The sequence below is a fragment of the Phyllobates terribilis genome, unplaced genomic scaffold, assembly GCF_046119375.1.
Source record: "Phyllobates terribilis strain yellow unplaced genomic scaffold, ASM4611937v1 Scaffold_25__1_contigs__length_18738178, whole genome shotgun sequence".
Lineage (NCBI taxonomy): Eukaryota > Metazoa > Chordata > Amphibia > Anura > Dendrobatidae > Phyllobates > Phyllobates terribilis.
Genome location: NW_027362785.1, coordinates 4798417 through 4824855, shown reverse-complemented (window position 1 = coordinate 4824855; position 26439 = coordinate 4798417). Strand labels below are relative to the sequence as shown.

General features: G+C 52.3%; 1 protein-coding gene across 1 annotated transcript in view; it reads left to right on the top strand.

The window, feature by feature from the left end:
* The window catches only part of GLP2R (glucagon like peptide 2 receptor), a 506477-nt gene that overhangs the window by 174985 nt on the left and 305053 nt on the right, over positions 1-26439 (top strand). The window contains exons 4-5 of the mRNA XM_073660266.1: positions 10988-11109; positions 14593-14699. Coding sequence (XP_073516367.1) covers positions 10988-11109; positions 14593-14699 — 229 coding nt within the window. The remainder of the gene's footprint in view (positions 1-10987; positions 11110-14592; positions 14700-26439) is intronic.

The window sequence follows — 26439 nt, the reverse complement described above, 5'->3', positions numbered from 1 at the left end:
GGCGGTGGTTATCGGGCACTATATGGCGGTGGTTATCGGGCACTATATGGCGGTGGTTGTCAGGCACTGTATGGCGGTGGTTGTCAGGCACTGTATGGCGGTGGTTATCAGGCACTATATGGCGGTGGTTATCAGGCACTATATGGCGGTGGTTATCAGGCACTGTATGGCGGTGGTTATCGGGCACTATATGGCAGTGGTTATCGGACACTATATGCCGGTGGTTATCGGGCACTATATGGGGGTGGTTATCAAGGAACTGTAAGGCAGTGGTTATCAGGCACTATATGGCGGTGGTTATCAGGCACTATATGGCGGTGGTTATCAGGCACTATATGCCGGTGGTTATCGGGCACTATATGGGGGTGGTTATCAAGGAACTGTAAGGCAGTGGTTATCAGGCACTATATGTCGGTGGTTATCAGGCACTATATGGCGGTGGTTATCAGGCACTATATGGCGGTGGTTATCAGGCACTATATGGCGGTGGTTATCGGGCACTGTATGGCGGTGGTTATCGGGCACTGTATGGCGGTGGTTATCGGGCACTGTATGGCGGTGGTTATCAGACAATCTATGGCGGTGGTTATCAGACACTCTATGGCGGTGGTTATCAGACACTCTATGGCGGTGGTTATCAGGCACTATATGGCGGTGGTTATCAGGCACTGTATGGCGGTGGTTATCAGGCACTGTATGGCGGTGGTTATCAAGCACTGTATGGCAGTGGTTGTCAGGCACTCTATGGCGGTGGTTATCAGGCACTATATGGCGGTGGTTATCAGACACTCTATGGCGGTGGTTATCAGGCACTATATGGCGGTGGTTATCAGGCACTCTATGGCGGTGGTTATCAGGCACTATATGGCGGTGGTTATCAGACACTCTATGGCGGTGGTTATCAGACACTCTATGGCGGTGGTTATCAGGCACTATATGGCGGTGGTTATCAGGCACTATATTGCAGTGGTTATCAGGCACTCTATGGCGGTGGTTATCAGGCACTGTATGGCGGTGGTTATCAGGCACTGTATGGCGGTGGTGATCAGGCACTGTATGGCGGTGGTTATCAGACACTCTATGGCGGTGGTTATCAGGCACTCTATGGCGGTGGTTATCAGGCACTCTATGGCGGTGGTTATCAGGCACTGTATGGCGGTGGTTATCAGGCACTGTATGGCGGTGCTTATAAGGCACTCTATGGCGGTGGTTATCAGGCACTGTATGGCGGTGGTTATCAGACACTCTATGGCGGTGGTTATCAGGCTCTATATGGCGGTGGTTATCAGGCTCTATATGGCGGTGCTTATCAGGCACTATATGGCGGTGGTTATCAGACACTGTACGGCGCTGATTATCAGGCACTATATGGCGGTGGTTATCAGGCACTATATGGCGGTGGTTATCAGACACTGTACGGCGGTGGTTATCAGGCACTGTACGGCGGTGGTTATCAGGCACTATACGGCGGTGATTATCAGGCACTATATGGCGGTGGTTATCAGGCACTGTATGGCGATGGTTATCAGGCACTGTATGGCGGTGGTTATCAGGCACTATATGGCGGTGGTTATCAGGCACTATATGGCGGTGGTTATCAGGCACTGTATGGCGATGGTTATCAGGCACTATATGGCGGTGGTTATCAGGCACTGTATGGCGGTGGTTATCAGGCACTGTATGGCGGTGGTTATAAGACACTCTATGGCGGTGGTTATCAGGCACTGTATGGCGGTGGTTATCAGGCACTATATGGCATGGTTATCAGACACTATATGGCGGTGGTTGTCAGGCACTATATTGCAGTGGTTATCAGGCACTGTATGGCCGTGGTTATCAGGCACTGTATGGCCGTGGTTATCAGGCACTCTATGGCGGTGGTTATCAGGCACTGTATGGCGGTGGTTATCAGGCACTGTATGGCGGTGGTTATCAGGCTCTATATGGCGGTGGTTATCAGGCACTATATGGCGGTGGTTATCAGGCACTATATGGCGGTGGTTATCAAGCTCTGTATGGCGGTGGTTATCAGGCACTCTATGGCGGTGGTTATCAGGCACTGTATGGCGGTGGTTATCAGGCACTGTATGGCGGTGGTTATCAGGCACTCTATGGCGGTGGTTATCAGGCACTGTATGGCGGTGGTTATCAGACACTATATGGCGGTGGTTATCAGGCACTGTATGGCGGTGGTTATCAGGCACTCTATGGCGGTGGTTATCAGGCACTGTATGGCGGTGGTTATCAGGCACTATATGGCGGTGGTTATCAGGCACTCTATGGCGGTCGTTATCAGGCACTCTATGGTGGTGGTTATCGGGCACTATATGGCGGTGGTTATCGGGCACTGTATGGCGGTGGTTATCGGGCACTGTATGGCGGTGGTTATCGGACACTATATGGCGGTGGTTATCGGGCACTATATGGCGGTGGTTATCGGGCACTGTATGGCGGTGGTTGTCGGGCTCTGTATGGCGGTGGTTATCAGGCACTATATGGCGGTGGTTATCAGGCACTATATGGCGGTGGTTATCAGGCACTATATGGCGGTGGTTAGCGGGCACTGTATGGCGGTGGTTATCGGGCACTATATGGCGGTGGTTATCGGACACTATATGGCGGTGGTTATCGGGCACTGTATGCCGGTGGTTATCGGGCACTCTATGCCGGTGGTTATCGGGCACTCTATGCCGGTGGTTATCGGGCACTATATGGCGGTGGTTATCGGGCACTATATGGGGGTGGTTATCAAGGAACTGTAAGGCAGTGGTTATCAGGCACTATATGGCGGTGGTTATCAGGCACTATATGGCGGTGGTTATCAGGCACTGTATGGCGGTGGTTATCAGGCACTGTATGGCGGTGGTTATCGGGCACTGTATGGCGGTGGTTATCGGGCACTCTATGGCGGTGGTTATCGGGCACTATATGGCGGTGGTTATCGGGCACTCTATTGCGGTGGTTATCGGGCACTCTATGGCGGTGGTTATCGGGCACTATATGGCGGTGGTTATCGGGCACTGTATGGCGGTGGTTATCGGGCACTATATGGCGGTGGTTATCGGGCACTATATGGCGGTGGTTATCGGGCACTCTATGTCGGTGGTTATCAGGCACTATATGGCGGTGGTTATCGGGCACTATATGGCGGTGGTTATCGGGCACTGTATGGCGGTGGTTATCGGGCACTGTATGGCGGTGGTTATCGGGCACTGTATGGCGGTGGTTATCGGGCACTGTATTGCGGTGGTTATCGGGCACTATATTGCGGTGCTTATCGGGCACTATATGGCGGTGGTTATCAGACACTCTATGGCGGTGGTTATCAGACACTCTATGGCGGTGGTTATCAGGCACTATATGGCGGTGGTTATCAGGCACTGTATGGCGGTGGTTGTCAGGCACTGTATGGCGGTGGTTGTCAGGCACTATATGGCGGTGGTTATCAAGCACTGTATGGCGGTGGTTGTCAGGCACTCTATGGCGGTGGTTATCAGGCACTCTATGGCGGTGGTTATCAGACACTCTATGGCGGTGGTTATCAGGCACAATATGGCGGTGGTTATCAGGCACTCTATGGCGGTGGTTATCAGGCACTCTATGGCGGTGGTTATCAGACACTCTATGGCGGTGGTTATCAGGCACTATATGGCGGTGGTTATCAGGCACTATATTGCAGTGGTTATCAGGCACTGTATGGCGGTGGTTATCAGGCACTCTATGGCGGTGGTTATCAGGCACTCTATGGTGGTGGTTATCAGACACTCTATGGCGGTGGTTATCAGGCACTCTATGGCGGTGGTTATCATTCACTCTATGGCGGTGGTTATCAGGCACTATATGGCGGTGGTTATCAGACACTATATGGAGGTGGTTATCAGGCTCTATATGGCGGTGGTTATCATGCACTATATGGCGGTGGTTATCAGGCACTATATGGCGGTGGTTATCAGGCTCTGTATGGCGGTGGTTATCAGGCACTGTATGGCGGTGGTTATCAGGCACTATATGGCGGTGGTTATCAGGCACTGTATGGCGGTGGTTATCAGGCTCTATATGGCGGTGGTTATCAGGCACTGTATGGCGGTGGTTGTCAGACACTCTATGGCGGTGGTTATCAGGCACTATATGGCGGTGGTTATCAGGCACTATATGGCGGTGGTTGTCAGGCACTGTATGGCGGTGGTTGTCAGGCACTGTATGGCGGTGGTTGTCAGGCACTGTATGGCGGTGGTTATCAGGCACTATAGGGCGGTGGTTATCAGGCACTGTATGGCGGTGGTTGTCAGGCACTGTATGGCGGTGGTTATCAGGCACTATAGGGCGGTGGTTATCAGGCACTGTATGGCGGTGGTTATCAGGCACTCTATGGCGGTGGTTGTCAGGCACTGTATGGCGGTGGTTGTCAGGCACTGTATGGCGGTGGTTATCAGGCACTATAGGGCGGTGGTTATCAGGCACTGTATGGCGGTGGTTATCAGACACTGTATGGCGGTGGTTATCAGGCACTCTATGGCGGTGGTTATCAGACACTATATGGCGGTGGTTATCAGACACTCTATGGCGGTGGTTATCAGGCACTCTATGGCGGTGGTTATCAGGCACTCTATGGCGGTGGTTATCAGGCTCTATATGGCGGTGGTTATCAGGTACTGTATGGCGGTGGTTATCAGACACTATATGGCGGTGGTTATCAGGCACTATATGGAGGTGGTTATCAGGCACTGTATGGCGGTGGTTATCAGGCACTGTATGGCGGTGGTTATCAGGCACTGTATGGCGGTGGTTATCAGGCACTGTATGGCGGTGGTTATCAGGCACTATATGGCGGTGGTTATCAGGCACTGTATGGCGGTGGTTATCAGGCCCTCTATGGCGGTGGTTATCAGGCACTGTATGGCGGTGGTTATCAGGCACTGTATGGCGGTGGTTATCAGGCACTATATGGCGGTGGTTATCAGGCACTGTATGGCGGTGGTTATCAGGCACTATATGGCGGTGGTTATCAGGCACTGTATGGCGGTGGTTATCAGGCACTGTATGGCGGTGGTTATCAGGCACTATATGGCGGTGGTTATCAGGCACTATATGGCGGTGGTTATCAGGCACTGTATGGCGGTGGTTATCAGGCTCTATATGGCGGTGGTTATCAGGCACTATATGGCGGTGGTTATCAGGCACTGTATGGCGGTGGTTATCAGGCTCTATATGGCGGTGGTTATCAGGCACTATATGGCGGTGGTTATCAGGCACTGTATGGCGGTGGTTATCAGGCTCTATATGGCGGTGGTTATCAGGCACTGTATGGCGGTGGTTATCAGGCACTGTATAGCCGTGGTTATCAGGCACTGTATGGCGGTGGTTATCAGACACTCTATGGTGGTGGTTATCAGGCACTATATGGCGGTGGTTATCAGGCACTCTATGGCGGTGGTTATCAGGCACTATATGGCGGTGGTTATCAGGCACTGTATGGCGGTGGTTATCAGGCACTCTATGGCGGTGGTTATCAGGCACTATATGGCGGTGGTTGTCAGGCACTGTATGGCGGTGGTTATCAGGCACTATATGGCGGTGGTTGTCAGGCACTCTATGGCGGTGGTTGTCAGGCACTCTATGGCGGTGGTTATCAGGCACTGTATGGCGGTGGTTATCAGGCACTGTATGGTGGTGGTTATCAGGCACTATATGGCGGTGGTTATCAGGCACTCTATGGCGGTGGTTATCAGGCACTATATGGCGGTGGTTATCAGGCACTCTATGGCGGTGGTTGTCAGGCACTCTATGGCGGTGGTTATCAGACACTGTATGGCGGTGGTTATCAGGCACTGAATGGCGGTGGTTATCAGGCACTATATTGCAGTGGTTATCAGGCACTATATGGCGGTGGTTATCAGATACTGTATGGCGGTGGTTATCAGGCACTCTATGGCGGTGGTTATCAGGCACTATATGGCGGTGGTTATCAGGCACTGTATGGCGGTGGTTATCAGGCACTATATTGCAGTGGTTATCAGGCACTATATGGCGGTGGTTATCAGGCACTATATGGCGGTGGTTATCAGGCACTATATGGCGGTGGTTATCAGGCACTCTATGGCGGTGGTTATCAGGCACTATATGGCGGTGGTTATCAGGCACTATATGGCGGTGGTTATCAGGCACTATATTGCGGTGGTTATCAGGCACTATATGGCGGTGGTTATCAGGCACTCTATGGCGGTGGTTATCAGGCACTATATGGCGGTGGTTATCAGGCACTATATGGCGGTGGTTATCAGGCAGTATATTGCAGTGGTTATCAGGCACTATATTGCAGTGGTTATCAGGCACTATATGGCGGTGGTTATCAGGCACTATATGGCGGTGGTTATCAGGCACTATATGGCGGTGGTTATCGGACACTATATGGCGGTGGTTATCAGGCACTATATTGCAGTGGTTATCAGGCACTATATTGCAGTGGTTATCAGGCACTCTATGGCGGTGGTTATCAGGCACTATATGGCGGTGGTTATCAGACACTCTATGGTGGTGGTTATCAGGCACTATATGGCGGTGGTTATCAGGCACTCTATGGCGGTGGTTATCAGGCACTATATGGCGGTGGTTATCAGGCACTGTATGGCGGTGGTTATCAGGCACTCTATGGCGGTGGTTATCAGGCACTATATGGCGGTGGTTGTCAGGCACTGTATGGCGGTGGTTATCAGGCACTATATGGCGGTGGTTGTCAGGCACTCTATGGCGGTGGTTGTCAGGCACTCTATGGCGGTGGTTATCAGGCACTGTATGGCGGTGGTTATCAGGCACTGTATGGTGGTGGTTATCAGGCACTATATGGCGGTGGTTATCAGGCACTCTATGGCGGTGGTTATCAGGCACTATATGGCGGTGGTTATCAGGCACTCTATGGCGGTGGTTGTCAGGCACTCTATGGCGGTGGTTATCAGACACTGTATGGCGGTGGTTATCAGGCACTGAATGGCGGTGGTTATCAGGCACTATATTGCAGTGGTTATCAGGCACTATATGGCGGTGGTTATCAGATACTGTATGGCGGTGGTTATCAGGCACTTTATGGCGGTGGTTATCAGGCACTATATGGCGGTGGTTATCAGGCACTGTATGGCGGTGGTTATCAGGCACTATATGGCGGTGATTATCAGGCACTATATGGCGGTGGTTATCAGGCACTATATGGCGGTGGTTGTCAGGCACTGTATGGCGGTGGTTATCAGGCACTATATGGCGGTGGTTATCAGGCACTATATGGCGGTGGTTATCAGGCACTGTATGGCGGTGGTTATCAGGCTCTATATGGCGGTGGTTATCAGGCACTATATGGCGGTGGTTATCAGGCACTGTATGGCGGTGGTTATCAGGCTCTATATGGCGGTGGTTATCAGGCACTATATGGCGGTGGTTATCAGGCACTGTATGGCGGTGGTTATCAGGCTCTATATGGCGGTGGTTATCAGGCACTGTATGGCGGTGGTTATCAGGCACTGTATGGCGGTGGTTATCAGGCACTGTATGGCGGTGGTTATCAGACACTCTATGGTGGTGGTTATCAGGCACTATATGGCGGTGGTTATCAGGCACTCTATGGCGGTGGTGATCAGGCACTATATGGCGGTGGTTATCAGGCACTGTATGGCGGTGGTTATCAGGCACTCTATGGCGGTGGTTATCAGGCACTATATGGCGGTGGTTGTCAGGCACTGTATGGCGGTGGTTATCAGGCACTATATGGCGGTGGTTGTCAGGCACTCTATGGCGGTGGTTGTCAGGCACTCTATGGCGGTGGTTATCAGGCACTGTATGGCGGTGGTTATCAGGCACTGTATGGTGGTGGTTATCAGGCACTATATGGCGGTGGTTATCAGGCACTCTATGGCGGTGGTTATCAGGCACTATATGGCGGTGGTTATCAGGCACTCTATGGCGGTGGTTGTCAGGCACTCTATGGCGGTGGTTATCAGACACTGTATGGCGGTGGTTATCAGGCACTGAATGGCGGTGGTTATCAGGCACTATATTGCAGTGGTTATCAGGCACTATATGGCGGTGGTTATCAGATACTGTATGGCGGTGGTTATCAGGCACTCTATGGCGGTGGTTATCAGGCACTATATGGCGGTGGTTATCAGGCACTGTATGGCGGTGGTTATCAGGCACTATATGGCGGTGGTTATCAGGCACTATATTGCAGTGGTTATCAGGCACTATATGGCGGTGGTTATCAGGCACTATATGGCGGTGGTTATCAGGCACTATATGGCGGTGGTTATCAGGCACTATATGGCGGTGGTTATCAGGCACTGTATGGCGGTGGTTATCAGGCACTATATGGCGGTGGTTATCAGGCACTATATTGCAGTGGTTATCAGGCACTATATGGCGGTGGTTATCAGGCACTATATGGCGGTGGTTATCAGGCACTATATGGCGGTGGTTATCAGGCACTCTATGGCGGTGGTTATCAGGCACTATATGGCGGTGGTTATCAGGCACTATATGGCGGTGGTTATCAGGCACTATATTGCAGTGGTTATCAGGCACTATATGGCGGTGGTTATCAGGCACTCTATGGCGGTGGTTATCAGGCACTATATGGCGGTGGTTATCAGGCACTATATGGCGGTGGTTATCAGGCAGTATATTGCAGTGGTTATCAGGCACTATATTGCAGTGGTTATCAGGCACTATATGGCGGTGGTTATCAGGCACTATATGGCGGTGGTTATCAGGCACTATATGGCGGTGGTTATCGGACACTATATGGCGGTGGTTATCAGGCACTATATTGCAGTGGTTATCAGGCACTATATTGCAGTGGTTATCAGGCACTCTATGGCGGTGGTTATCAGGCACTATATGGCGGTGGTTATCAGACACTCTATGGTGGTGGTTATCAGGCACTATATGGCGGTGGTTATCAGGCACTCTATGGCGGTGGTTATCAGGCACTATATGGCGGTGGTTATCAGGCACTGTATGGCGGTGGTTATCAGGCACTCTATGGCGGTGGTTATCAGGCACTATATGGCGGTGGTTGTCAGGCACTGTATGGCGGTGGTTATCAGGCACTATATGGCGGTGGTTGTCAGGCACTCTATGGCGGTGGTTGTCAGGCACTCTATGGCGGTGGTTATCAGGCACTGTATGGCGGTGGTTATCAGGCACTGTATGGTGGTGGTTATCAGGCACTATATGGCGGTGGTTATCAGGCACTCTATGGCGGTGGTTATCAGGCACTATATGGCGGTGGTTATCAGGCACTCTATGGCGGTGGTTGTCAGGCACTCTATGGCGGTGGTTATCAGACACTGTATGGCGGTGGTTATCAGGCACTGAATGGCGGTGGTTATCAGGCACTATATTGCAGTGGTTATCAGGCACTATATGGCGGTGGTTATCAGATACTGTATGGCGGTGGTTATCAGGCACTCTATGGCGGTGGTTATCAGGCACTATATGGCGGTGGTTATCAGGCACTGTATGGCGGTGGTTATCAGGCACTATATTGCAGTGGTTATCAGGCACTATATGGCGGTGGTTATCAGGCACTATATGGCGGTGGTTATCAGGCACTGTATGGCGGTGGTTATCAGGCACTCTATGGCGGTGGTTATCAGGCACTATATGGCGGTGGTTATCAGGCACTATATGGCGGTGGTTATCAGGCACTATATTGCAGTGGTTATCAGGCACTATATGGCGGTGGTTATCAGGCACTCTATGGCGGTGGTTATCAGGCACTATATGGCGGTGGTTATCAGGCACTATATGGCGGTGGTTATCAGGCAGTATATTGCAGTGGTTATCAGGCACTATATTGCAGTGGTTATCAGGCACTATATGGCGGTGGTTATCAGGCACTATATGGCGGTGGTTATCAGGCACTATATGGCGGTGGTTATCAGGCACTATATGGCGGTGGTTATCGGACACTATATGGCGGTGGTTATCAGGCACTATATTGCAGTGGTTATCAGGCACTATATTGCAGTGGTTATCAGGCACTCTATGGCGGTGGTTATCAGGCACTATATGGCGGTGGTTATCAGGCACTATATGGCGGTGGTTATCGGACACTATATGGCGGTGGTTATCAGGCACTATATGGCGGTGATTATCAGACACTGTATGGCGGTGGTTATCAGGCACTATATTGCAGTGGTTATCAGGCACTCTATGGCGGTGGTTATCAGGCACTATATGGCGGTGGTTATCAGGCACTATATGGCGGTGGTTATCGGACACTATATGGCGGTGGTTATCAGGCACTATATGGCGGTGATTATCAGGCACTATATGGCGGTGGTTATCAGGCACTGTATGGCGGTGGTTATCAGGCACTATATGGCGGTGATTATCAGGCACTATATGGCGGTGGTTATCAGGCACTATATGGCGGTGGTTATCAGGCACTATATGGCGGTGGTTATCAGGCACTATATGGCGGTGGTTATCACGCTGTATGGTTATCTCTACACTACTTGTCAGTGTTACATCCCTCTGCCTTTAGCCACTATGGGGGTACACTGCCCATTACCCATGATTCCCACCTCCGCCCCCGCGTCCCCCACCTTGTATACACCGTATGTCATGGCCGATGATGGCGTCTGTGTCTGACGGGTTCATTAGTCGCGAATCGTCATGAGGACAAAGGGACACGACGATTAATAACAAATCTCCTGTATGACGACGTCGGGGGGCCGCACGGGACCCCCGAGCTACGTGATCATGTCAGGAATCAGAATCCTTTATTACAAGACACCGTCCCTTTAAATCAATGCTACTCTATGCATTCCATTTATTGGAGATAAGCGGCGCTGGAGATGGCTGGTGGCCCCTCGTCTCCCCCCGCTCAATTGACATAGACAAGATAAACATGAAAATTCTTGGGACCTACAGGAGGGTCTGGGGTCCTGATTAGCCCGGCGGCGCTGTTCTGAACCCATCGCCTGTGTCGTTGCAGGCAGCACCGGCTTTTCCTACCGATACTGCACTGAATACGGGGTCTGGCAGACAAAGGAGAACTCTACTGATATTTGGCGGGACGACACAGAATGCTCCACCAGTAATCACTTCAAACAAAATGTGAGTCTGCCTTGTTTCTTCTACGTTTCGCTCTTAATCCCCCCCGGATTAATTCAATTTACCGCTTTTATGGGACCAGATTTATTCAGAACGCAACGCAGCGATGTCTGGAAAAATCCGACGGTGAAAATCCCGGATAAAAATGTTATTATGTTATGCTGACTGATTGATAAGGGCCTGGTACTGCAGGAGACAAGATAGGCAGGATCACACCACTCACGATATTAAAAAGTAATCAAGTGTGCACTCTGTTATCAGAGGTTTCACCCAATTATCACTAAAAGCTTGGCTTATACAGACTAATAGACCAACATATTCCTATGCTGGAGACTAGATAAGCAGGATCACACCACTCACAATATTAAAAAGTAATCAAGTGTGGACTCTGTTTTTAGAGGTTTCGCCCAATTATAAGTAAAAGCTAGGCTTATACTGAATAATAGACCAACCTATTCCTATGCTGGAGACTAGATAGGCAGGATCACACCACTCACAATATAAAAAAGTAATCAAGTGTAGACTCTGTTTTTAGAGGTTTCGCCCAATTATAAGTAAAAGCTAGGCTTATACTGAATAATAGACCAACCTATTCCTATGCTGGAGACTAGATAGGCAGGATCACACCACTCACAATATAAAAAAGTAATCAAGTACATATTCTGTTATCGGAGGTTTCACCCAATTATCACTAAAAGCTGGATGTATACTGACTAATAGACCAACCTATTCCTATGCTGGAGACTAGATAGGCAGGATCACACCACTCACAATATTAAAAAGTAATCAAGTGTGGACTCTGTTTTTAGAGGTTTCGCCCAATTATAAGTAAAAGCTAGGCTTATACTGAATAATAGACCAACATATTCCTATGCTGGAGACTAGATAAGCAGGATCACACCACTCACAATATAAAAAAGTAATCAAGTGTACACATTATTATCAGAGGTTTCACCCAATTATCACTAAAAGCTAGGCTTATTCTGAATAACAGAGCAACCTATTCCTATGCTGGAGACTAGATAGGCAGGATCACATCACTCACAATATAAAAAAGTAATCAAGTGTGGACTCTGTTATCAGAGGTTTCGCCCAATTATAAGTAAAAGCTAGGCTTATACAGACTAATAGACCAACATATTCCTATGCTGGAGACTAGATAAGCAGGATCACACCACTCACAATATAAAAAAGTAATCAAGTGTACACATTATTATCAGAGGTTTCACCCAATTATCACTAAAAGCTAGGCTTATTCTGAATAACAGAGCAACCTATTCCTATGCTGGAGACTAGATAGGCAGGATCACATCACTCACAATATAAAAAAGTAATCAAGTGTGGACTCTGTTATCAGAGGTTTCGCCCAATTATAAGTAAAAGCTAGGCTTATACTGAATAATAGACCAACATATTCCTATGCTGGAGACTAGATAGGCAGGATCACACCACTCACAATATAAAAAAGTAATCAAGTACATATTCTGTTATCGGAGGTTTGATCTAATTATCACTAGAGGCTGGGCTTATACCGGCTAAGAGACCAAACTACTTCTATCGTTTTTGTTCATGGTCACTAGTGGTTGTGTATATTTTGGCTGAATGACTGGTATAGCCTACTGCTGGAGACAAGATAGGCAGGATTAGAACACTCAGAGATGATCTTGTATAAACACTGTAATCAGAACTGTCATTGGTTATCTCTGTAGGTTTTAGTTCTGCTGACTGAATCATAATTATCAGAAATGTGATTGATTATAGCTAGCCTCTTCTTTTTTATTGCATTGCTGGAATCTAGATACGCAGGATTACACCACTCACAATACCATAGCAGATCTCATATATACACTGTTATCAGAAATGTTATTTGTTATCTCTAGAGACCTGAGTTCTGCTGACTGAATCACAGGCCGGTTTTACTGCTGGAATCTAGATACACAGGATTACACCACACACCACCTTACTTGTGTCACTGGTAATCATTAGAGGCCTGGCATTGTTGCAGACTAGATAAGCAGGATTACACCATGCACAATGCCACAGATAATCATGTATAAACACTTTTATCAGAAATGTCATCCATTGTCACAAGAGGCCTGGCTTCTAAGGACAGAATGGTAGTCTGCTTGTACTGCTGGAGTCTAGATAGGCAGGATCACACCAATCACAATGCAGTAAAAGGATTCTGTATATACACTGTATTTAGAGGTTTCATACAAATATCACTAGAGGCTGATGGACCATATTCCTGCTGGAGACAAGATAGGCAAGATTAGAACACTCAGAGCTGATTATGTATCTACACTGTCATTTACTGTCATTACCTTGACTGAATGATACGCCTATTACACTGCTGGAAACTAGTTAGGCAAGACTCACAATACCAGAGCAGATCTCATATATAAACTGTTTTCAGAAGTGTCATTCATTGTCACTAGAGACATTTGTTCTTCTGACAGATTGATAGATAAGTTGCCCTGCTGGAGACTAGATAGGCAAGATTACACAACTCACAACACCAGAGCTGATCGTGTATAAATACTCATCAGAAGTATTCTCCATTGTAACCAGAGGCCTGGGTCCTCATGATAAACTGATAAGCTGAGTCTACTGCTGGAGACTAGATAGGCAGGATTACACAACGCACAACACCAGAACTGATCGTGTATAAATACTCATCAGAAGTATTATCCATTGTAACCAGAGGCCTGGGTCCTCATGATAAATTGATAAGCTGAGTCTACTGCTGGAGACTAGATAGGCAGGATTACACAACTCAGAACACCAGAGCTGATCATGTATAAATACTTATCTGAAGTATCCTCCATTGTAACCAGAGGCCTGGGTCCTCATGATAAATTGATAAGCTGAGTCTACTGCTGGAGACTAGATAGGCAGGATTACACAACGCACAACACCAGAGCTGATCGTGTATAAATACTCATCAGAAGTATTATCCATTGTAACCAGAGGCCTGGGTCCTCATGATAAATTGATAAGCTGAGTCTACTGCTGGAGACTAGATAGGCAGGATTACACAACGCACAACACCAGAGCTGATTGTGTGTAAACACTTTTATCTGAAGTGTCCTCCATGGTCACCTTAGGCCTGGGTCCTAGTGACAGACTGACAGCCAATTGTACTGCTAGAGCCTAGATAGGCAGGACGACACCAGTGACAAAACGTACAGCACACACTTCATGCTCAGTGGAGGACAGGAGAGCACACAGACACCTCCACCCTGCGATGATGTGCTGACCTCCACCTGTAGCTACATGGGTCGGACCCCTGTGCGCAGCAGAGCTGTCATAGGGCCCCCGCTGTTTGTGTTATAAATGCCTCCCAGGAATGTTCCGTAATAACAAACCTATGGAAACGGCTTCTGAGCTGTTGGCTTTGGGCTCCGCGCCCGTCTGTGTCCAAACACCGGATATATTCTGCGTGTATTAACCCCTGATCTGCCGGGATTAACCCCTGTGTTACAGAACCAGGAACACGCCCTGCAGTTACTGCTGCAAATCTGCTACACGGTGGGCTACTCCGCATCACTCGGGACCCTCGTCCTCGCACTGGGCATCCTCCTCACATTCAGGTGAGTCCCTGTATCTCAGCCTGTCCTATCTGATACTGTTTACTCATCTATAGCCCTCACCTCTCTGTCTCCCCCGGTGGTGGATCTGCACACTGCGGCCTGTATTTTGAGGCTTATTCTTGTGTTCTCCTCTCTGTCTCCCCCTGGTGGTGGATCTGCACACTGCGGCCTGTATTCTGGGGCTCATTCTCGTGTTCTCCTCTCTGTCTCCCCCGGTGGTGGATCTGCACACTGCGGCCTGTATTTTGAGGCTTATTCTTGTGTTCTCCTCTCTGTCTCCCCTGGTGGTGGATCTGCACACTGCGGCCTGTATTCTGGGGCTCATTCTTGTGTTCTCCTCTCTGTCTCCCCCGGTGGTGGATCTGCACACTGCGGCCTGTATTCTGGGGCTCATTCTTGTGTTCTCTCTGTCTCCCCCGGTGGTGGATCTGCACACTGCGGCCTGTATTCTGGGGCTCATTCTCGTGTTCTCCTCTCTGTCTCCCCCGGTGGTGGATCTGCACACTGCGGCCTGTATTTTGAGGCTTATTCTTGTGTTCTCCTCTCTGTCTCCCCTGGTGGTGGATCTGCACACTGCGGCCTGTATTCTGGGGCTCATTCTTGTGTTCTCCTCTCTGTCTCCCCCGGTGGTGGATCTGCACACTGCGGCCTGTATTCTGGGGCTCATTCTCGTGTTCTCCTCTCTGTCTCCCCCGGTGGTGGATCTGCACACTGCGGCCTGTATTCTGGGGCTCATTCTTGTGTTCTCCTCTCTGTCTCCCCCTGGTGGTGGATCTGCACACTGCGGCCTGTATTCTGGGGCTCATTCTCGTATTCTCCTCTCTGTCTCCCCCGGTGGTGGATCTGCACACTGCGGCCTGTATTTTGGGGCTCATTCTCGTGTTCTCTCTGTCTCCCCTGGTGGTGGATCTGCACACTGCGGCCTGTATTTTGGGGCTCATTCTTGTGTTCTCCTCTCTGTCTCCCCCCGTGGTGGATGTGCACACTGCGGCCTGTATTTTGGGGCTCATTCTTGTGTTCTCCTCTCTGTCTCCCCTGGTGGTGGATCTGCACACTGCGGCCTGTATTCTGGGGCTCATTCTTGTGTTCTCCTCTCTGTCTCCCCCTGGTGGTGGATCTGCACACTGCGGCCTGTATTCTGGGGCTCATTCTTGTGTTCTCCTCTCTGTCTCCCCCGGTGGTGGATCTGCACACTGCGGCCTGTATTCTGGGGCTCATTCTCGTGTTCTCCTCTCTGTCTCCCCCGGTGGTGGATCTGCACACTGCGGCCTGTATTCTGGGGCTCATTCTTGTGTTCTCCTCTCTGTCTCCCCCTGGTGGTGGATCTGCACACTGCGGCCTGTATTCTGGGGCTCATTCTTGTGTTCTCCTCTCTGTCTCCCCCGGTGGTGGATCTGCACACTGCGGCCTGTATTCTGGGGCTCATTCTTGTGTTCTCCTCTCTGTCTCCCCCGGTGGTGGATCTGCACACTGCGGCCTGTATTCTGGGGCTCATTCTCGTGTTCTCCTCTCTGTCTCCCCCTGGTGGTGGATCTGCACACTGCGGCCTGTATTCTGGGGCTCATTCTTGTGTTCTCCTCTCTGTCTCCCCCGGTGGTGGATCTGCACACTGCGGCCTGTATTCTGGGGCTCATTCTCGTGTTCTCCTCTCTGTCTCCCCCGGTGGTGGATCTGCACACTGCGGCCTGTATTCTGGGGCTCATTCTTGTGTTCTCCTCTCTGTCTCCCCCGGTGGTGGATCTGCACACTGCGGCCTGTATTCTGGGGCTCATTCTCGTGTTCTCCTCTCTGTCTCCCCCTGGTGGTGGATCTGCACACTGCGGCCTGTATTCTGGGGCTCATTCTTGTGTTCTCCTCTCTGTCTCCCCCGGTGGTGGATCTGCACACTGCGGCCTGCATTCTGGGGCTCATTCTCGTGTTCTCCTCTCTGTCTCCCCCGGTGGTGGATCTGCACACTGCGGCCTGTATTCTGGGGCTCATTCTTGTGTTCTCCTCTCTGTCTCCCCCGGTGGTGGATCTGCACACTGCGGCCTGTATTCTGGGGCTCATTCTCGTGTTCTCCTCTCTGTCTCCCCCGGTGGTGGATCTGCACACTGCGGCCTGTATTCTGGGGCTCATTCTTGTGTTCTCCTCTCTGTCTCCCCCGGTGGTGGATCTGCACACTGCGGCCTGTATTCTGGGGCTCATTCTTGTGTTCTCCTCTCTGTCTCCCCCGGTGGTGGATCTGCACACTGCGGCCTGTATTCTGGGGCTCATTCATGTGTTCTCCTCTCTATCTCCCCCTGGTGGTGGATCTGCACACTGCGGCCTGTATTCTGGGGCTCATTCTTGTGTTCTCCTCTCTATCTCCCCCTGGTGGTGGATCTGCACACTGCGGCCTGTATTCTGGGGCTCATTCTTGTGTTCTCCTCTCTGTCTCCCCCTGGTGGTGGATCTGCACACTGCGGCCTGTATTCTGGGGCTCATTCTCGTGTTCTCCTCTCTGTCTCCTCCGGTGGTGGATCTGCACACTGCGGCCTGTATTCTGGGGCTCATTCTTGTGTTCTCCTCTCTGTCTCCCCCGGTGGTGGATCTGCACACTGCGGCCTGTATTCTGGGGCTCATTCTTGTGTTCTCCTCTCTGTCTCCCCCGGTGGTGGATCTGCACACTGCGGCCTGTATTCTGGGGCTCATTCTTGTGTTCTCCTCTCTGTCTCCCCCTGGTGGTGGATCTGCACACTGCGGCCTGTATTTTGGGGCTCATTCTTGTGTTCTCCTCTCTGTCTCCCCTGGTGGTGGATCTGCACACTGCGGCCTGTATTTTGGGGCTCATTCTTGTGTTCTCCTCTCTGTCTCCCCCGGTGGTGGATCTGCACACTGCGGCCTGTATTTTGGGGCTCATTCTTGTGTTCTCCTCTCTGTCTCCCCCGGTGGTGGATCTGCACACTGCGGCCTGTATTTTGGGGCTCATTCTTGTGTTCTCCTCTCTGTCTCCCCCTGGTGGTGGATCTGCACACTGCGGCCTGTATTTTGGGGCTCATTCTTGTGTTCTCCTCTCTGTCTCCCCCTGGTGGTGGATCTGCACACTGCGGCCTGTATTCTGGGGCTCATTCTTGTGTTCTCTCTGTCTCCCCCTGGTGGTGGATCTGCACACTGCGGCCTGTATTCTGGGGCTCATTCTTGTGTTCTCCTCTCTGTCTCCCCCGGTGGTGGATCTGCACACTGCGGCCTGTATTTTGGGGCTCATTCTTGTGTTCTCCTCTCTGTCTTCCCCGGTGGTGGATCTGCACACTGCGGCCTGTATTTTGGGGCTCATTCTTGTGTTCTCCTCTCTGTCTCCCCCGGTGTTGGATCTGCACACTGCGGCCTGTATTTTGGGGCTCATTCTCGTATTCTCCTCTCTGTCTCCCCCGGTGGTGGATCTGCACACTGCGGCCTGTATTCTGGGGCTCATTCTTGTGTTCTCCTCTCTGTCTCCCCCGGTGGTGGATCTGCACACTGCGGCCTGTATTTTGGGGCTCATTCTCGTATTCTCCTCTCTGTCTCCCCTGGTGGTGGATCTGCACACTGCGGCCTGTATTTTGGGGCTCATTCTCGTATTCTCCTCTCTGTCTCCCCTGGTGGTGGATCTGCACACTGCGGCCTGTATTTTGGGGCTCATTCTCGTGTTCTCCTCTCTGTCGCCCCCCTGTGGTGGATCTGCACACTGCGGCCTGTATTTTGGGGCTCATTCTTGTGTTCTCCTCTCTGTCTCCCCCGGTGGTGGATCTGCACACTGCGGCCTGTATTCTGGGGCTCATTCTTGTGTTCTCCTTTCTGTCTCCCCCTGGTGGTGGATCTGCACACTGCGGCCTGTATTTTGGGGCTCATTCTCGTGTTCTCCTCTCTGTCTCCCCCGGTGGTGGATCTGCACACTGCGGCCTGTATTTTGGGGCTCATTCTCGTGTTCTCCTCTCTGTCTCCCCCCGGTGGTGGATCTGCACACTGCGGCCTGTATTCTGGGGCTCATTCTTGTGTTCTCCTCTCTGTCTCCCCCTGGTGGTGGATCTGCACACTGCGGCCTGTATTCTGGGGCTCATTCTTGTGTTCTCCTCTCTGTCTCCCCCTGGTGGTGGATCTGCACACTGCGGCCTGTATTCTGGGGCTCATTCTCGTGTTTTCCTCTCTGTCTCCCCCGGTGGTGGATCTGCACACTGCGGCCTGTATTTTGGGGCTCATTCTCGTGTTCTCCTCTCTGTCTCCCCCCGTGGTGGATGTGCACACTGCGGCCTGTATTTTGGGGCTCATTCTCGTATTCTCCTCTCTGTCTCCCCTGGTGGTGGATCTGCACACTGCGGCCTGTATTTTGGGGCTCATTCTCGTATTCTCCTCTCTGTCTCCCCTGGTGGTGGATCTGCACACTGCGGCCTGTATTTTGGGGCTCATTCTCGTATTCTCCTCTCTGTCTCCCCTGGTGGTGGATGTGCACACTGCGGCCTGTATTTTGGGGCTCATTCTCGTATTCTCTCTGTCTCCCCTGGTGGTGGATCTGCACACTGCGGCCTGTATTCTGGGGCTCATTCTTGTGTTCTCCTCTCTGTCTCCCCCGGTGGTGGATCTGCACACTGCGGCCTGTATTTTGGGGCTCATTCTCGTATTCTCCTCTCTGTCTCCCCTGGTGGTGGATCTGCACACTGCGGCCTGTATTTTGGGGCTCATTCTCGTATTCTCTCTGTCTCCCCTGGTGGTGGATCTGTACACTGCGGCCTGTATTTTGGGGCTCATTCTTGTGTTCTCCTCTCTGTCTCCCCCGGTGGTGGATCTGCACACTGCGGCCTGTATTTTGGGGCTCATCCTTGTGTTCTCCTCTCTGTCGCCCCCGGTGGTGGATCTGCACACTGCGGCCTGTATTTTGGGGCTCATTCTTGTGTTCTCCTCTCTGTCGCCCCCGGTGGTGGATCTGCACACTGCGGCCTGTATTCTGGGGCTCATTCTCGTATTCTCCTCTCTGTCTCCCCTGGTGGTGGATCTGCACACTGCGGCCTGTATTTTGGGGCTCATTCTCGTATTCTCTCTGTCTCCCCTGGTGGTGGATCTGCACACTGCGGCCTGTATTCTGGGGCTCATTCTTGTGTTCTCCTCTCTGTCTCCCCCGGTGGTGGATCTGCACACTGCGGCCTGTATTTTGGGGCTCATTCTTGTGTTCTCCTCTCTGTCTCCCCTGGTGGTGGATCTGCACACTGCGGCCTGTATTTTGGGGCTCATTCTCGTATTCTCTCTGTCTCCCCTGGTGGTGGATCTGTACACTGCGGCCTGTATTTTGGGGCTCATTCTTGTGTTCTCCTCTCTGTCTCCCCCGGTGGTGGATCTGCACACTGCGGCCTGTATTTTGGGGCTCATTCTTGTGTTCTCCTCTCTGTCGCCCCCGGTGGTGGATCTGCACACTGCGGCCTGTATTTTGGGGCTCATTCTTGTGTTCTCTCTGTCTCCCCCTGGTGGTGGATCTGCACACTGCGGCCTGTATTTTGGGGCTCATTCTTGTGTTCTCTCTCTGTCGCCCCTGGTGGTGGATCTGCACACTGCGGCCTGTATTTTGGGTTCATTCTTGTGTTCTCCTCTCTGTCTCCCCCGGTGGTGGATCTGCACACTGCGGCCTGTATTTTGGGGCTCATTCTCATGTTCTCCTCTCTGTCTCCCCCGGTGGTGGATCTGCACACTGCGGCCTGTATTTTGGGGCTCATTCTTGTGTTCTCCTCTCTGTCTCCCCCGGTGGTGGATCTGCACACTGCGGCCTGTATTCTGGGGCTCATTCTCATGTTCTCCTCTCTGTCTCCCCCGGTGGTGGATCTGCACACTGCGGCCTGTATTTTGGGGCTCATTCTTGTGTTCTCCTCTCTGTGTCCTCCGGTGGTGGATCTGCACACTGCGGCCTGTATTTTGGGGCTCATTCTCGTGTTCTCCTCTCTGTCTCCCCCGGTGGTGGATCTGCACACTGCAGCCTGTATTTTGGGGCTCATTCTCGTGTTCTCCTCTCTGTCTCCCCTGGTGGTGGATCTGCACACTGCGGCCTGTATTTTGGGGCTCATTCTTGTGTTCTCCTCTCTGCCGTCCCCCGGTGGTGGATCTGCACACTGCGGCCTGTATTTTGGGGCTCATTCTTGTGTTCTCCTCTCTGCCGTCCCCCGGTGGTGGATCTGCACACTGCGGCCTTTTTTTTTTAGGCTCATTCTCGTATTCTCCTCTCTGTCTCCCCCGGTGGTGGATCTGCACACTGCGGCCTGTATTTTAGGGCTCATTCTTGTGTTCTCTCTGTCTCCCCCTGGTGGTGGATCTGCACACTGCGGCCTGTATTTTGGGGCTCATTCTTGTGTTCTCCTCTCTGTCTCCCCCGGTGGTGGATCTGCACACTGCGGCCTGTATTTTGGGGCTCATTCTTGTGTTCTCCTCTCTGTCTCCCCCGGTGGTGGATCTGCACACTGCGGCCTGTATTTTGGGGCTCATTCTTGTATTCTGCTCTCTGTCTCCCCCGGTGGTGGATCTGCACACTGCGGCCTGTATTTTGGGGCTCATTCTTGTGTTCTCTCTGTCTCCCCCGGTGGTGGATCTGCACACTGCGGCCTGTATTCTGGGGCTCATTCTTGTGTTCTCCTCTCTGTCTCCCCCGGTGGTGGATCTGCACACTGCGGCCTGTATTTTGGGGCTCATTCTTGTATTCTCCTCTCTGTCTCCCCCGGTGGTGGATCTGCACACTGCGGCCTGTATTTTGGGGCTCATTCTTGTGTTCTCCTCTCTGTCTCCCCCGGTGGTGGATCTGCACACTGCGGCCTGTATTTTGGGGCTCATTCTCGTATTCTCCTCTCTGTCTCCCCTGGTGGTGGATCTGCACACTGCGGCCTGTATTTTGGGGCTCATTCTTGTGTTCTCCTCTCTGTCTTCCCCAGTGGTGGATCTGCACACTCCGGCCTGTATTTTGGGGCTCATTCTTGTGTTCTCCTCTCTGTCTCCCCCGGTGGTGGATCTGCACACTGCGGCCTGTATTTTGGGGCTCATTCTTGTGTTCTCCTCTCTGTCTCCCCCGGTGGTGGATCTGCACACTGCGGCCTGTATTTTGGGGCTCATTCTTGTGTTCTCCTCTCTGTCTCCCCCGGTGGTGGATCTGCACACTCCGGCCTGTATTTTGGGACTCATTCTTGTGTTCTCCTCTCTGTCTCCCCTGGTGGTGGATCTGCACACTGCGGCCTGTATTTTGGGGCTCATTCTCGTATTCTCCTCTCTGTCTCCCCCGGTGGTGGATCTGCACACTGCGGCCTGTATTTTGGGGCTCATTCTTGTGTTCTCCTCTCTGTCTCCCCCCGGTGGTGGATCTGCACACTGCGGCCTGTATTTTGGGGCTCATTCTTGTGTTCTCCTCTCTGTCTCCCCCGGTGGTGGATCTGCACACTGCAGCCTGTATTTTGGGGCTCATTCTCGTATTCTCCTCTCTGTCTCCCCCGGTGGTGGATCTGCACACTGCGGCCTGTATTTTCGGGCTCATTCTCGTATTCTCCTCTCTGTCTCCCCTGGTGGTGGATCTGCACACTGCAGCCTTTATTTTGGGGCTCATTCTTGTGTTCTCCTCTCTGTCTCCCCCGGTGGTGGATCTGCACACTGCGGCCTGTATTTTGGGGCTCATTCTTGTATTCTCCTCTCTGTCTCCCCCGGTGGTGGATCTGCACACTGCGGCCTGTATTTTGGGGCTCATTCTCGTATTCTCCTCTCTGTCTCCCCTGGTGGTGGATCTGCACACTGCGGCCTGTATTTTGGGGCTCATTCTTGTGTTCTCCTCTCTGTCGCCCCCCGGTGGTGGATCTGCACACTGCGGCCTGTATTTTGGGGCTCATTCTTGTGTTCTCCTCTCTGTCTCCCCCGGTGGTGGATCTGCACACTGCGGCCTGTATTTTGGGGCTCATTCTCGTGTTCTCCTCTCTGTCTCCCCCGCTGGTGGATCTGCACACTGCGGCCTGTATTTTGGGGCTCATTCTCGTGTTCTCCTCTCTGTCGCCCCCCGGTGGTGGATCTGCACACTGCGGCCTGTATTCTGGGGCTCATTCTTGTGTTCTCCTCTCTGTCTCCCCCTGGTGGTGGATCTGCACACTGCGGCCTGTATTCTGGGGCTCATTCTTGTGTTCTCCTCTCTGTCTCCCCCTGGTGGTGGATCTGCACACTGCGGCCTGTATTCTGGGGCTCATTCTCGTGTTTTCCTCTCTGTCTCCCCCGGTGGTGGATCTGCACACTGCGGCCTGTATTTTGGGGCTCATTCTCGTGTTCTCCTCTCTGTCTCCCCCCGTGGTGGATCTGCACACTGCGGCCTGTATTTTGGGGCCCATTCTCGTATTCTCCTCTCTGTCTCCCCTGGTGGTGGATCTGCACACTGCGGCCTGTATTTTGGGGCTCATTCTCGTATTCTCCTCTCTGTCTCCCCCGGTGGTGGATCTGCACACTGCGGCCTGTATTTTGGGGCTCATTCTCGTATTCTCCTCTCTGTCTCCCCTGGTGGTGGATCTGCACACTGCGGCCTGTATTTTGGGGCTCATTCTCGTATTCTCCTCTCTGTCTCCCCTGGTGGTGGATCTGCACACTGCGGCCTGTATTTTGGGGCTCATTCTCGTATTCTCTCTGTCTCCCCTGGTGGTGGATCTGCACACTGCGGCCTGTATTCTGGGGCTCATTCTTGTGTTCTCCTCTCTGTCTCCCCCGGTGGTGGATCTGCACACTGCGGCCTGTATTTTGGGGCTCATTCTCGTATTCTCCTCTCTGTCTCCCCTGGTGGTGGATCTGCACACTGCGGCCTGTATTTTGGGGCTCATTCTCGTATTCTCTCTGTCTCCCCTGGTGGTGGATCTGCACACTGCGGCCTGTATTTTGGGGCTCATTCTTGTGTTCTCCTCTCTGTCTCCCCCTGGTGGTGGATCTGCACACTGCGGCCTGTATTTTGGGGCTCATTCTTGTGTTCTCCTCTCTGTCTCCCCTGGTGGTGGATCTGCACACTGCGGCCTGTATTCTGGGGCTCATTCTTGTGTTCTCTCTGTCTCCCCCGGTGGTGGATCTGCACACTGCGGCCTGTATTTTGGGGCTCATTCTTGTGTTCTCCTCTCTGTCTCCCCCGGTGGTGGATCTGCACACTGCGGCCTGTATTTTGGGGCTCATTCTCGTGTTCTCTCTGTCTCCCCTGGTGGTGGATCTGCACACTGCGGCCTGTATTCTGGGGCTCATTCTTTTGTTCTCCTCTCTGTCTCCCCCGGTGGTGGATCTGCACACTGCGGCCTGTATTTTGGGGCTCATTCTTGTGTTCTCCTCTCTGTCGCCCCCGGTGGTGGATCTGCACACTGCGGCCTGTATTCTGGGGCTCATTCTTGTGTTCTCCTCTCTGTCTCCCCCTGGTGGTGGATCTGCACACTGCGGCCTGTATTTTGGGGCTCATTCTCGTATTCTCCTCTCTGTCTCCCCTGGTGGTGGATCTGCACACTGCGGCCTGTATTTTGGGGCTCATTCTCGTATTCTCTCTGTCTTCCCTGGTGGTGGATCTGCACACTGCGGCCTGTATTTTGGGGCTCATTCTTGTGTTCTCCTCTCTGTCTCCCCCGGTGGTGGATCTGCACACTGCGGCCTGTATTTTGGGGCTCATTCTCGTATTCTCCTCTCTGTCTCCCCTGGTGGTGGATCTGCACACTGCGGCCTGTATTTTGGGGCTCATTCTCGTATTCTCCTCTCTGTCTCCCCTGGTGGTGGATCTGCACACTGCGGCCTGTATTTTGGGGCTCATTCTCGTATTCTCTCTGTCTCCCCTGGTGGTGGATCTGCACACTGCGGCCTGTATTCTGGGGCTCATTCTTGTGTTCTCCTCTCTGTCTCCCCCGGTGGTGGATCTGCACACTGCGGCCTGTATTTTGGGGCTCATTCTCGTGTTCTCCTCTCTGTCTCCCCTGGTGGTGGATCTGCACACTGCGGCCTGTATTTTGGGGCTCATTCTCGTATTCTCTCTGTCTCCCCTGGTGGTGGATCTGCACACTGCGGCCTGTATTTTGGGGCTCATTCTTATGTTCTCCTCTCTGTCTCCCCCTGGTGGTGGATCTGCACACTGCGGCCTGTATTTTGGGGCTCATTCTTGTGTTCTCCTCTCTGTCTCCCCTGGTGGTGGATCTGCACACTGCGGCCTGTATTCTGGGGCTCATTCTTGTGTTCTCTCTGTCTCCCCCGGTGGTGGATCTGCACACTGCGGCCTGTATTTTGGGGCTCATTCTTGTGTTCTCCTCTCTGTCTCCCCCGGTGGTGGATCTGCACACTGCGGCCTGTATTTTGGGGCTCATTCTCGTGTTCTCTCTGTCTCCCCTGGTGGTGGATCTGCACACTGCGGCCTGTATTCTGGGGCTCATTCTTTTGTTCTCCTCTCTGTCTCCCCCGGTGGTGGATCTGCACACTGCGGCCTGTATTTTGGGGCTCATTCTTGTGTTCTCCTCTCTGTCGCCCCCGGTGGTGGATCTGCACACTGCGGCCTGTATTCTGGGGCTCATTCTTGTGTTCTCCTCTCTGTCTCCCCCTGGTGGTGGATCTGCACACTGCGGCCTGTATTTTGGGGCTCATTCTCGTATTCTCCTCTCTGTCTCCCCTGGTGGTGGATCTGCACACTGCGGCCTGTATTTTGGGGCTCATTCTCGTATTCTCTCTGTCTTCCCTGGTGGTGGATCTGCACACTGCGGCCTGTATTTTGGGGCTCATTCTTGTGTTCTCCTCTATGTCTCCCCCGGTGGTGGATCTGCACACTGCGGCCTGTATTTTGGGGCTCATTCTCGTGTTCTCCTCTCTGTCCCCCCCGTGGTGGATGTGCACACTGCGGCCTGTATTTTGGGGCTCATTCTTGTGTTCTCCTCTCTGTCTCCCCCGGTGGTGGATCTGCACACTGCGGCCTGTATTTTGGGGCTCATTCTTGTGTTCTCTCTGTCTCCCCCTGGTGGTGGATCTGCACACTGCGGCCTGTATTTTGGGGCTCATTCTCGTATTCTCCTCTCTGTCTCCCCCGGTGGTGGATCTGCACACTGCGGCCTGTATTTTGGGGCTCATTCTTGTATTCTCCTCTCTGTCTCCCCCGGTGGTGGATCTGCACACTGCGGCCTGTATTCTGGGGCTCATTCTCGTATTCTCCTCTCTGTCGCCCCCGGTGGTGGATCTGCACACTGCGGCCTGTATTTTAGGGCTCATTCTTGTGTTCTCTCTGTGTCCCCCTGGTGGTGGATCTGCACACTGCGGCCTGTATTTTGGGGCTCATTCTTGTGTTCTCCTCTCTGTCTCCCCCGGTGGTGGATCTGCACACTGCGGCCTGTATTTTGGGGCTCATTCTTGTGTTCTCCTCTCTGTCTCCCCCGGTGGTGGATCTGCACACTGCGGCCTGTATTTTGGGGCTCATTCTTGTATTCTGCTCTCTGTCTCCCCCGGTGGTGGATCTGCACACTGCGGCCTGTATTTTGGGGCTCATTCTTGTGTTCTCTCTGTCTCCCCCGGTGGTGGATCTGCACACTGCGGCCTGTATTCTGGGGCTCATTCTTGTGTTCTCCTCTCTGTCTCCCCCGGTGGTGGATCTGCACACTGCGGCCTGTATTTTGGGGCTCATTCTTGTATTCTCCTCTCTGTCTCCCCCGGTGGTGGATCTGCACACTGCGGCCTGTATTTTGGGGCTCATTCTTGTGTTCTCCTCTCTGTCTCCCCCGGTGTTGGATCTGCACACTGCGGTCTGTATTTTGGGGCTCAT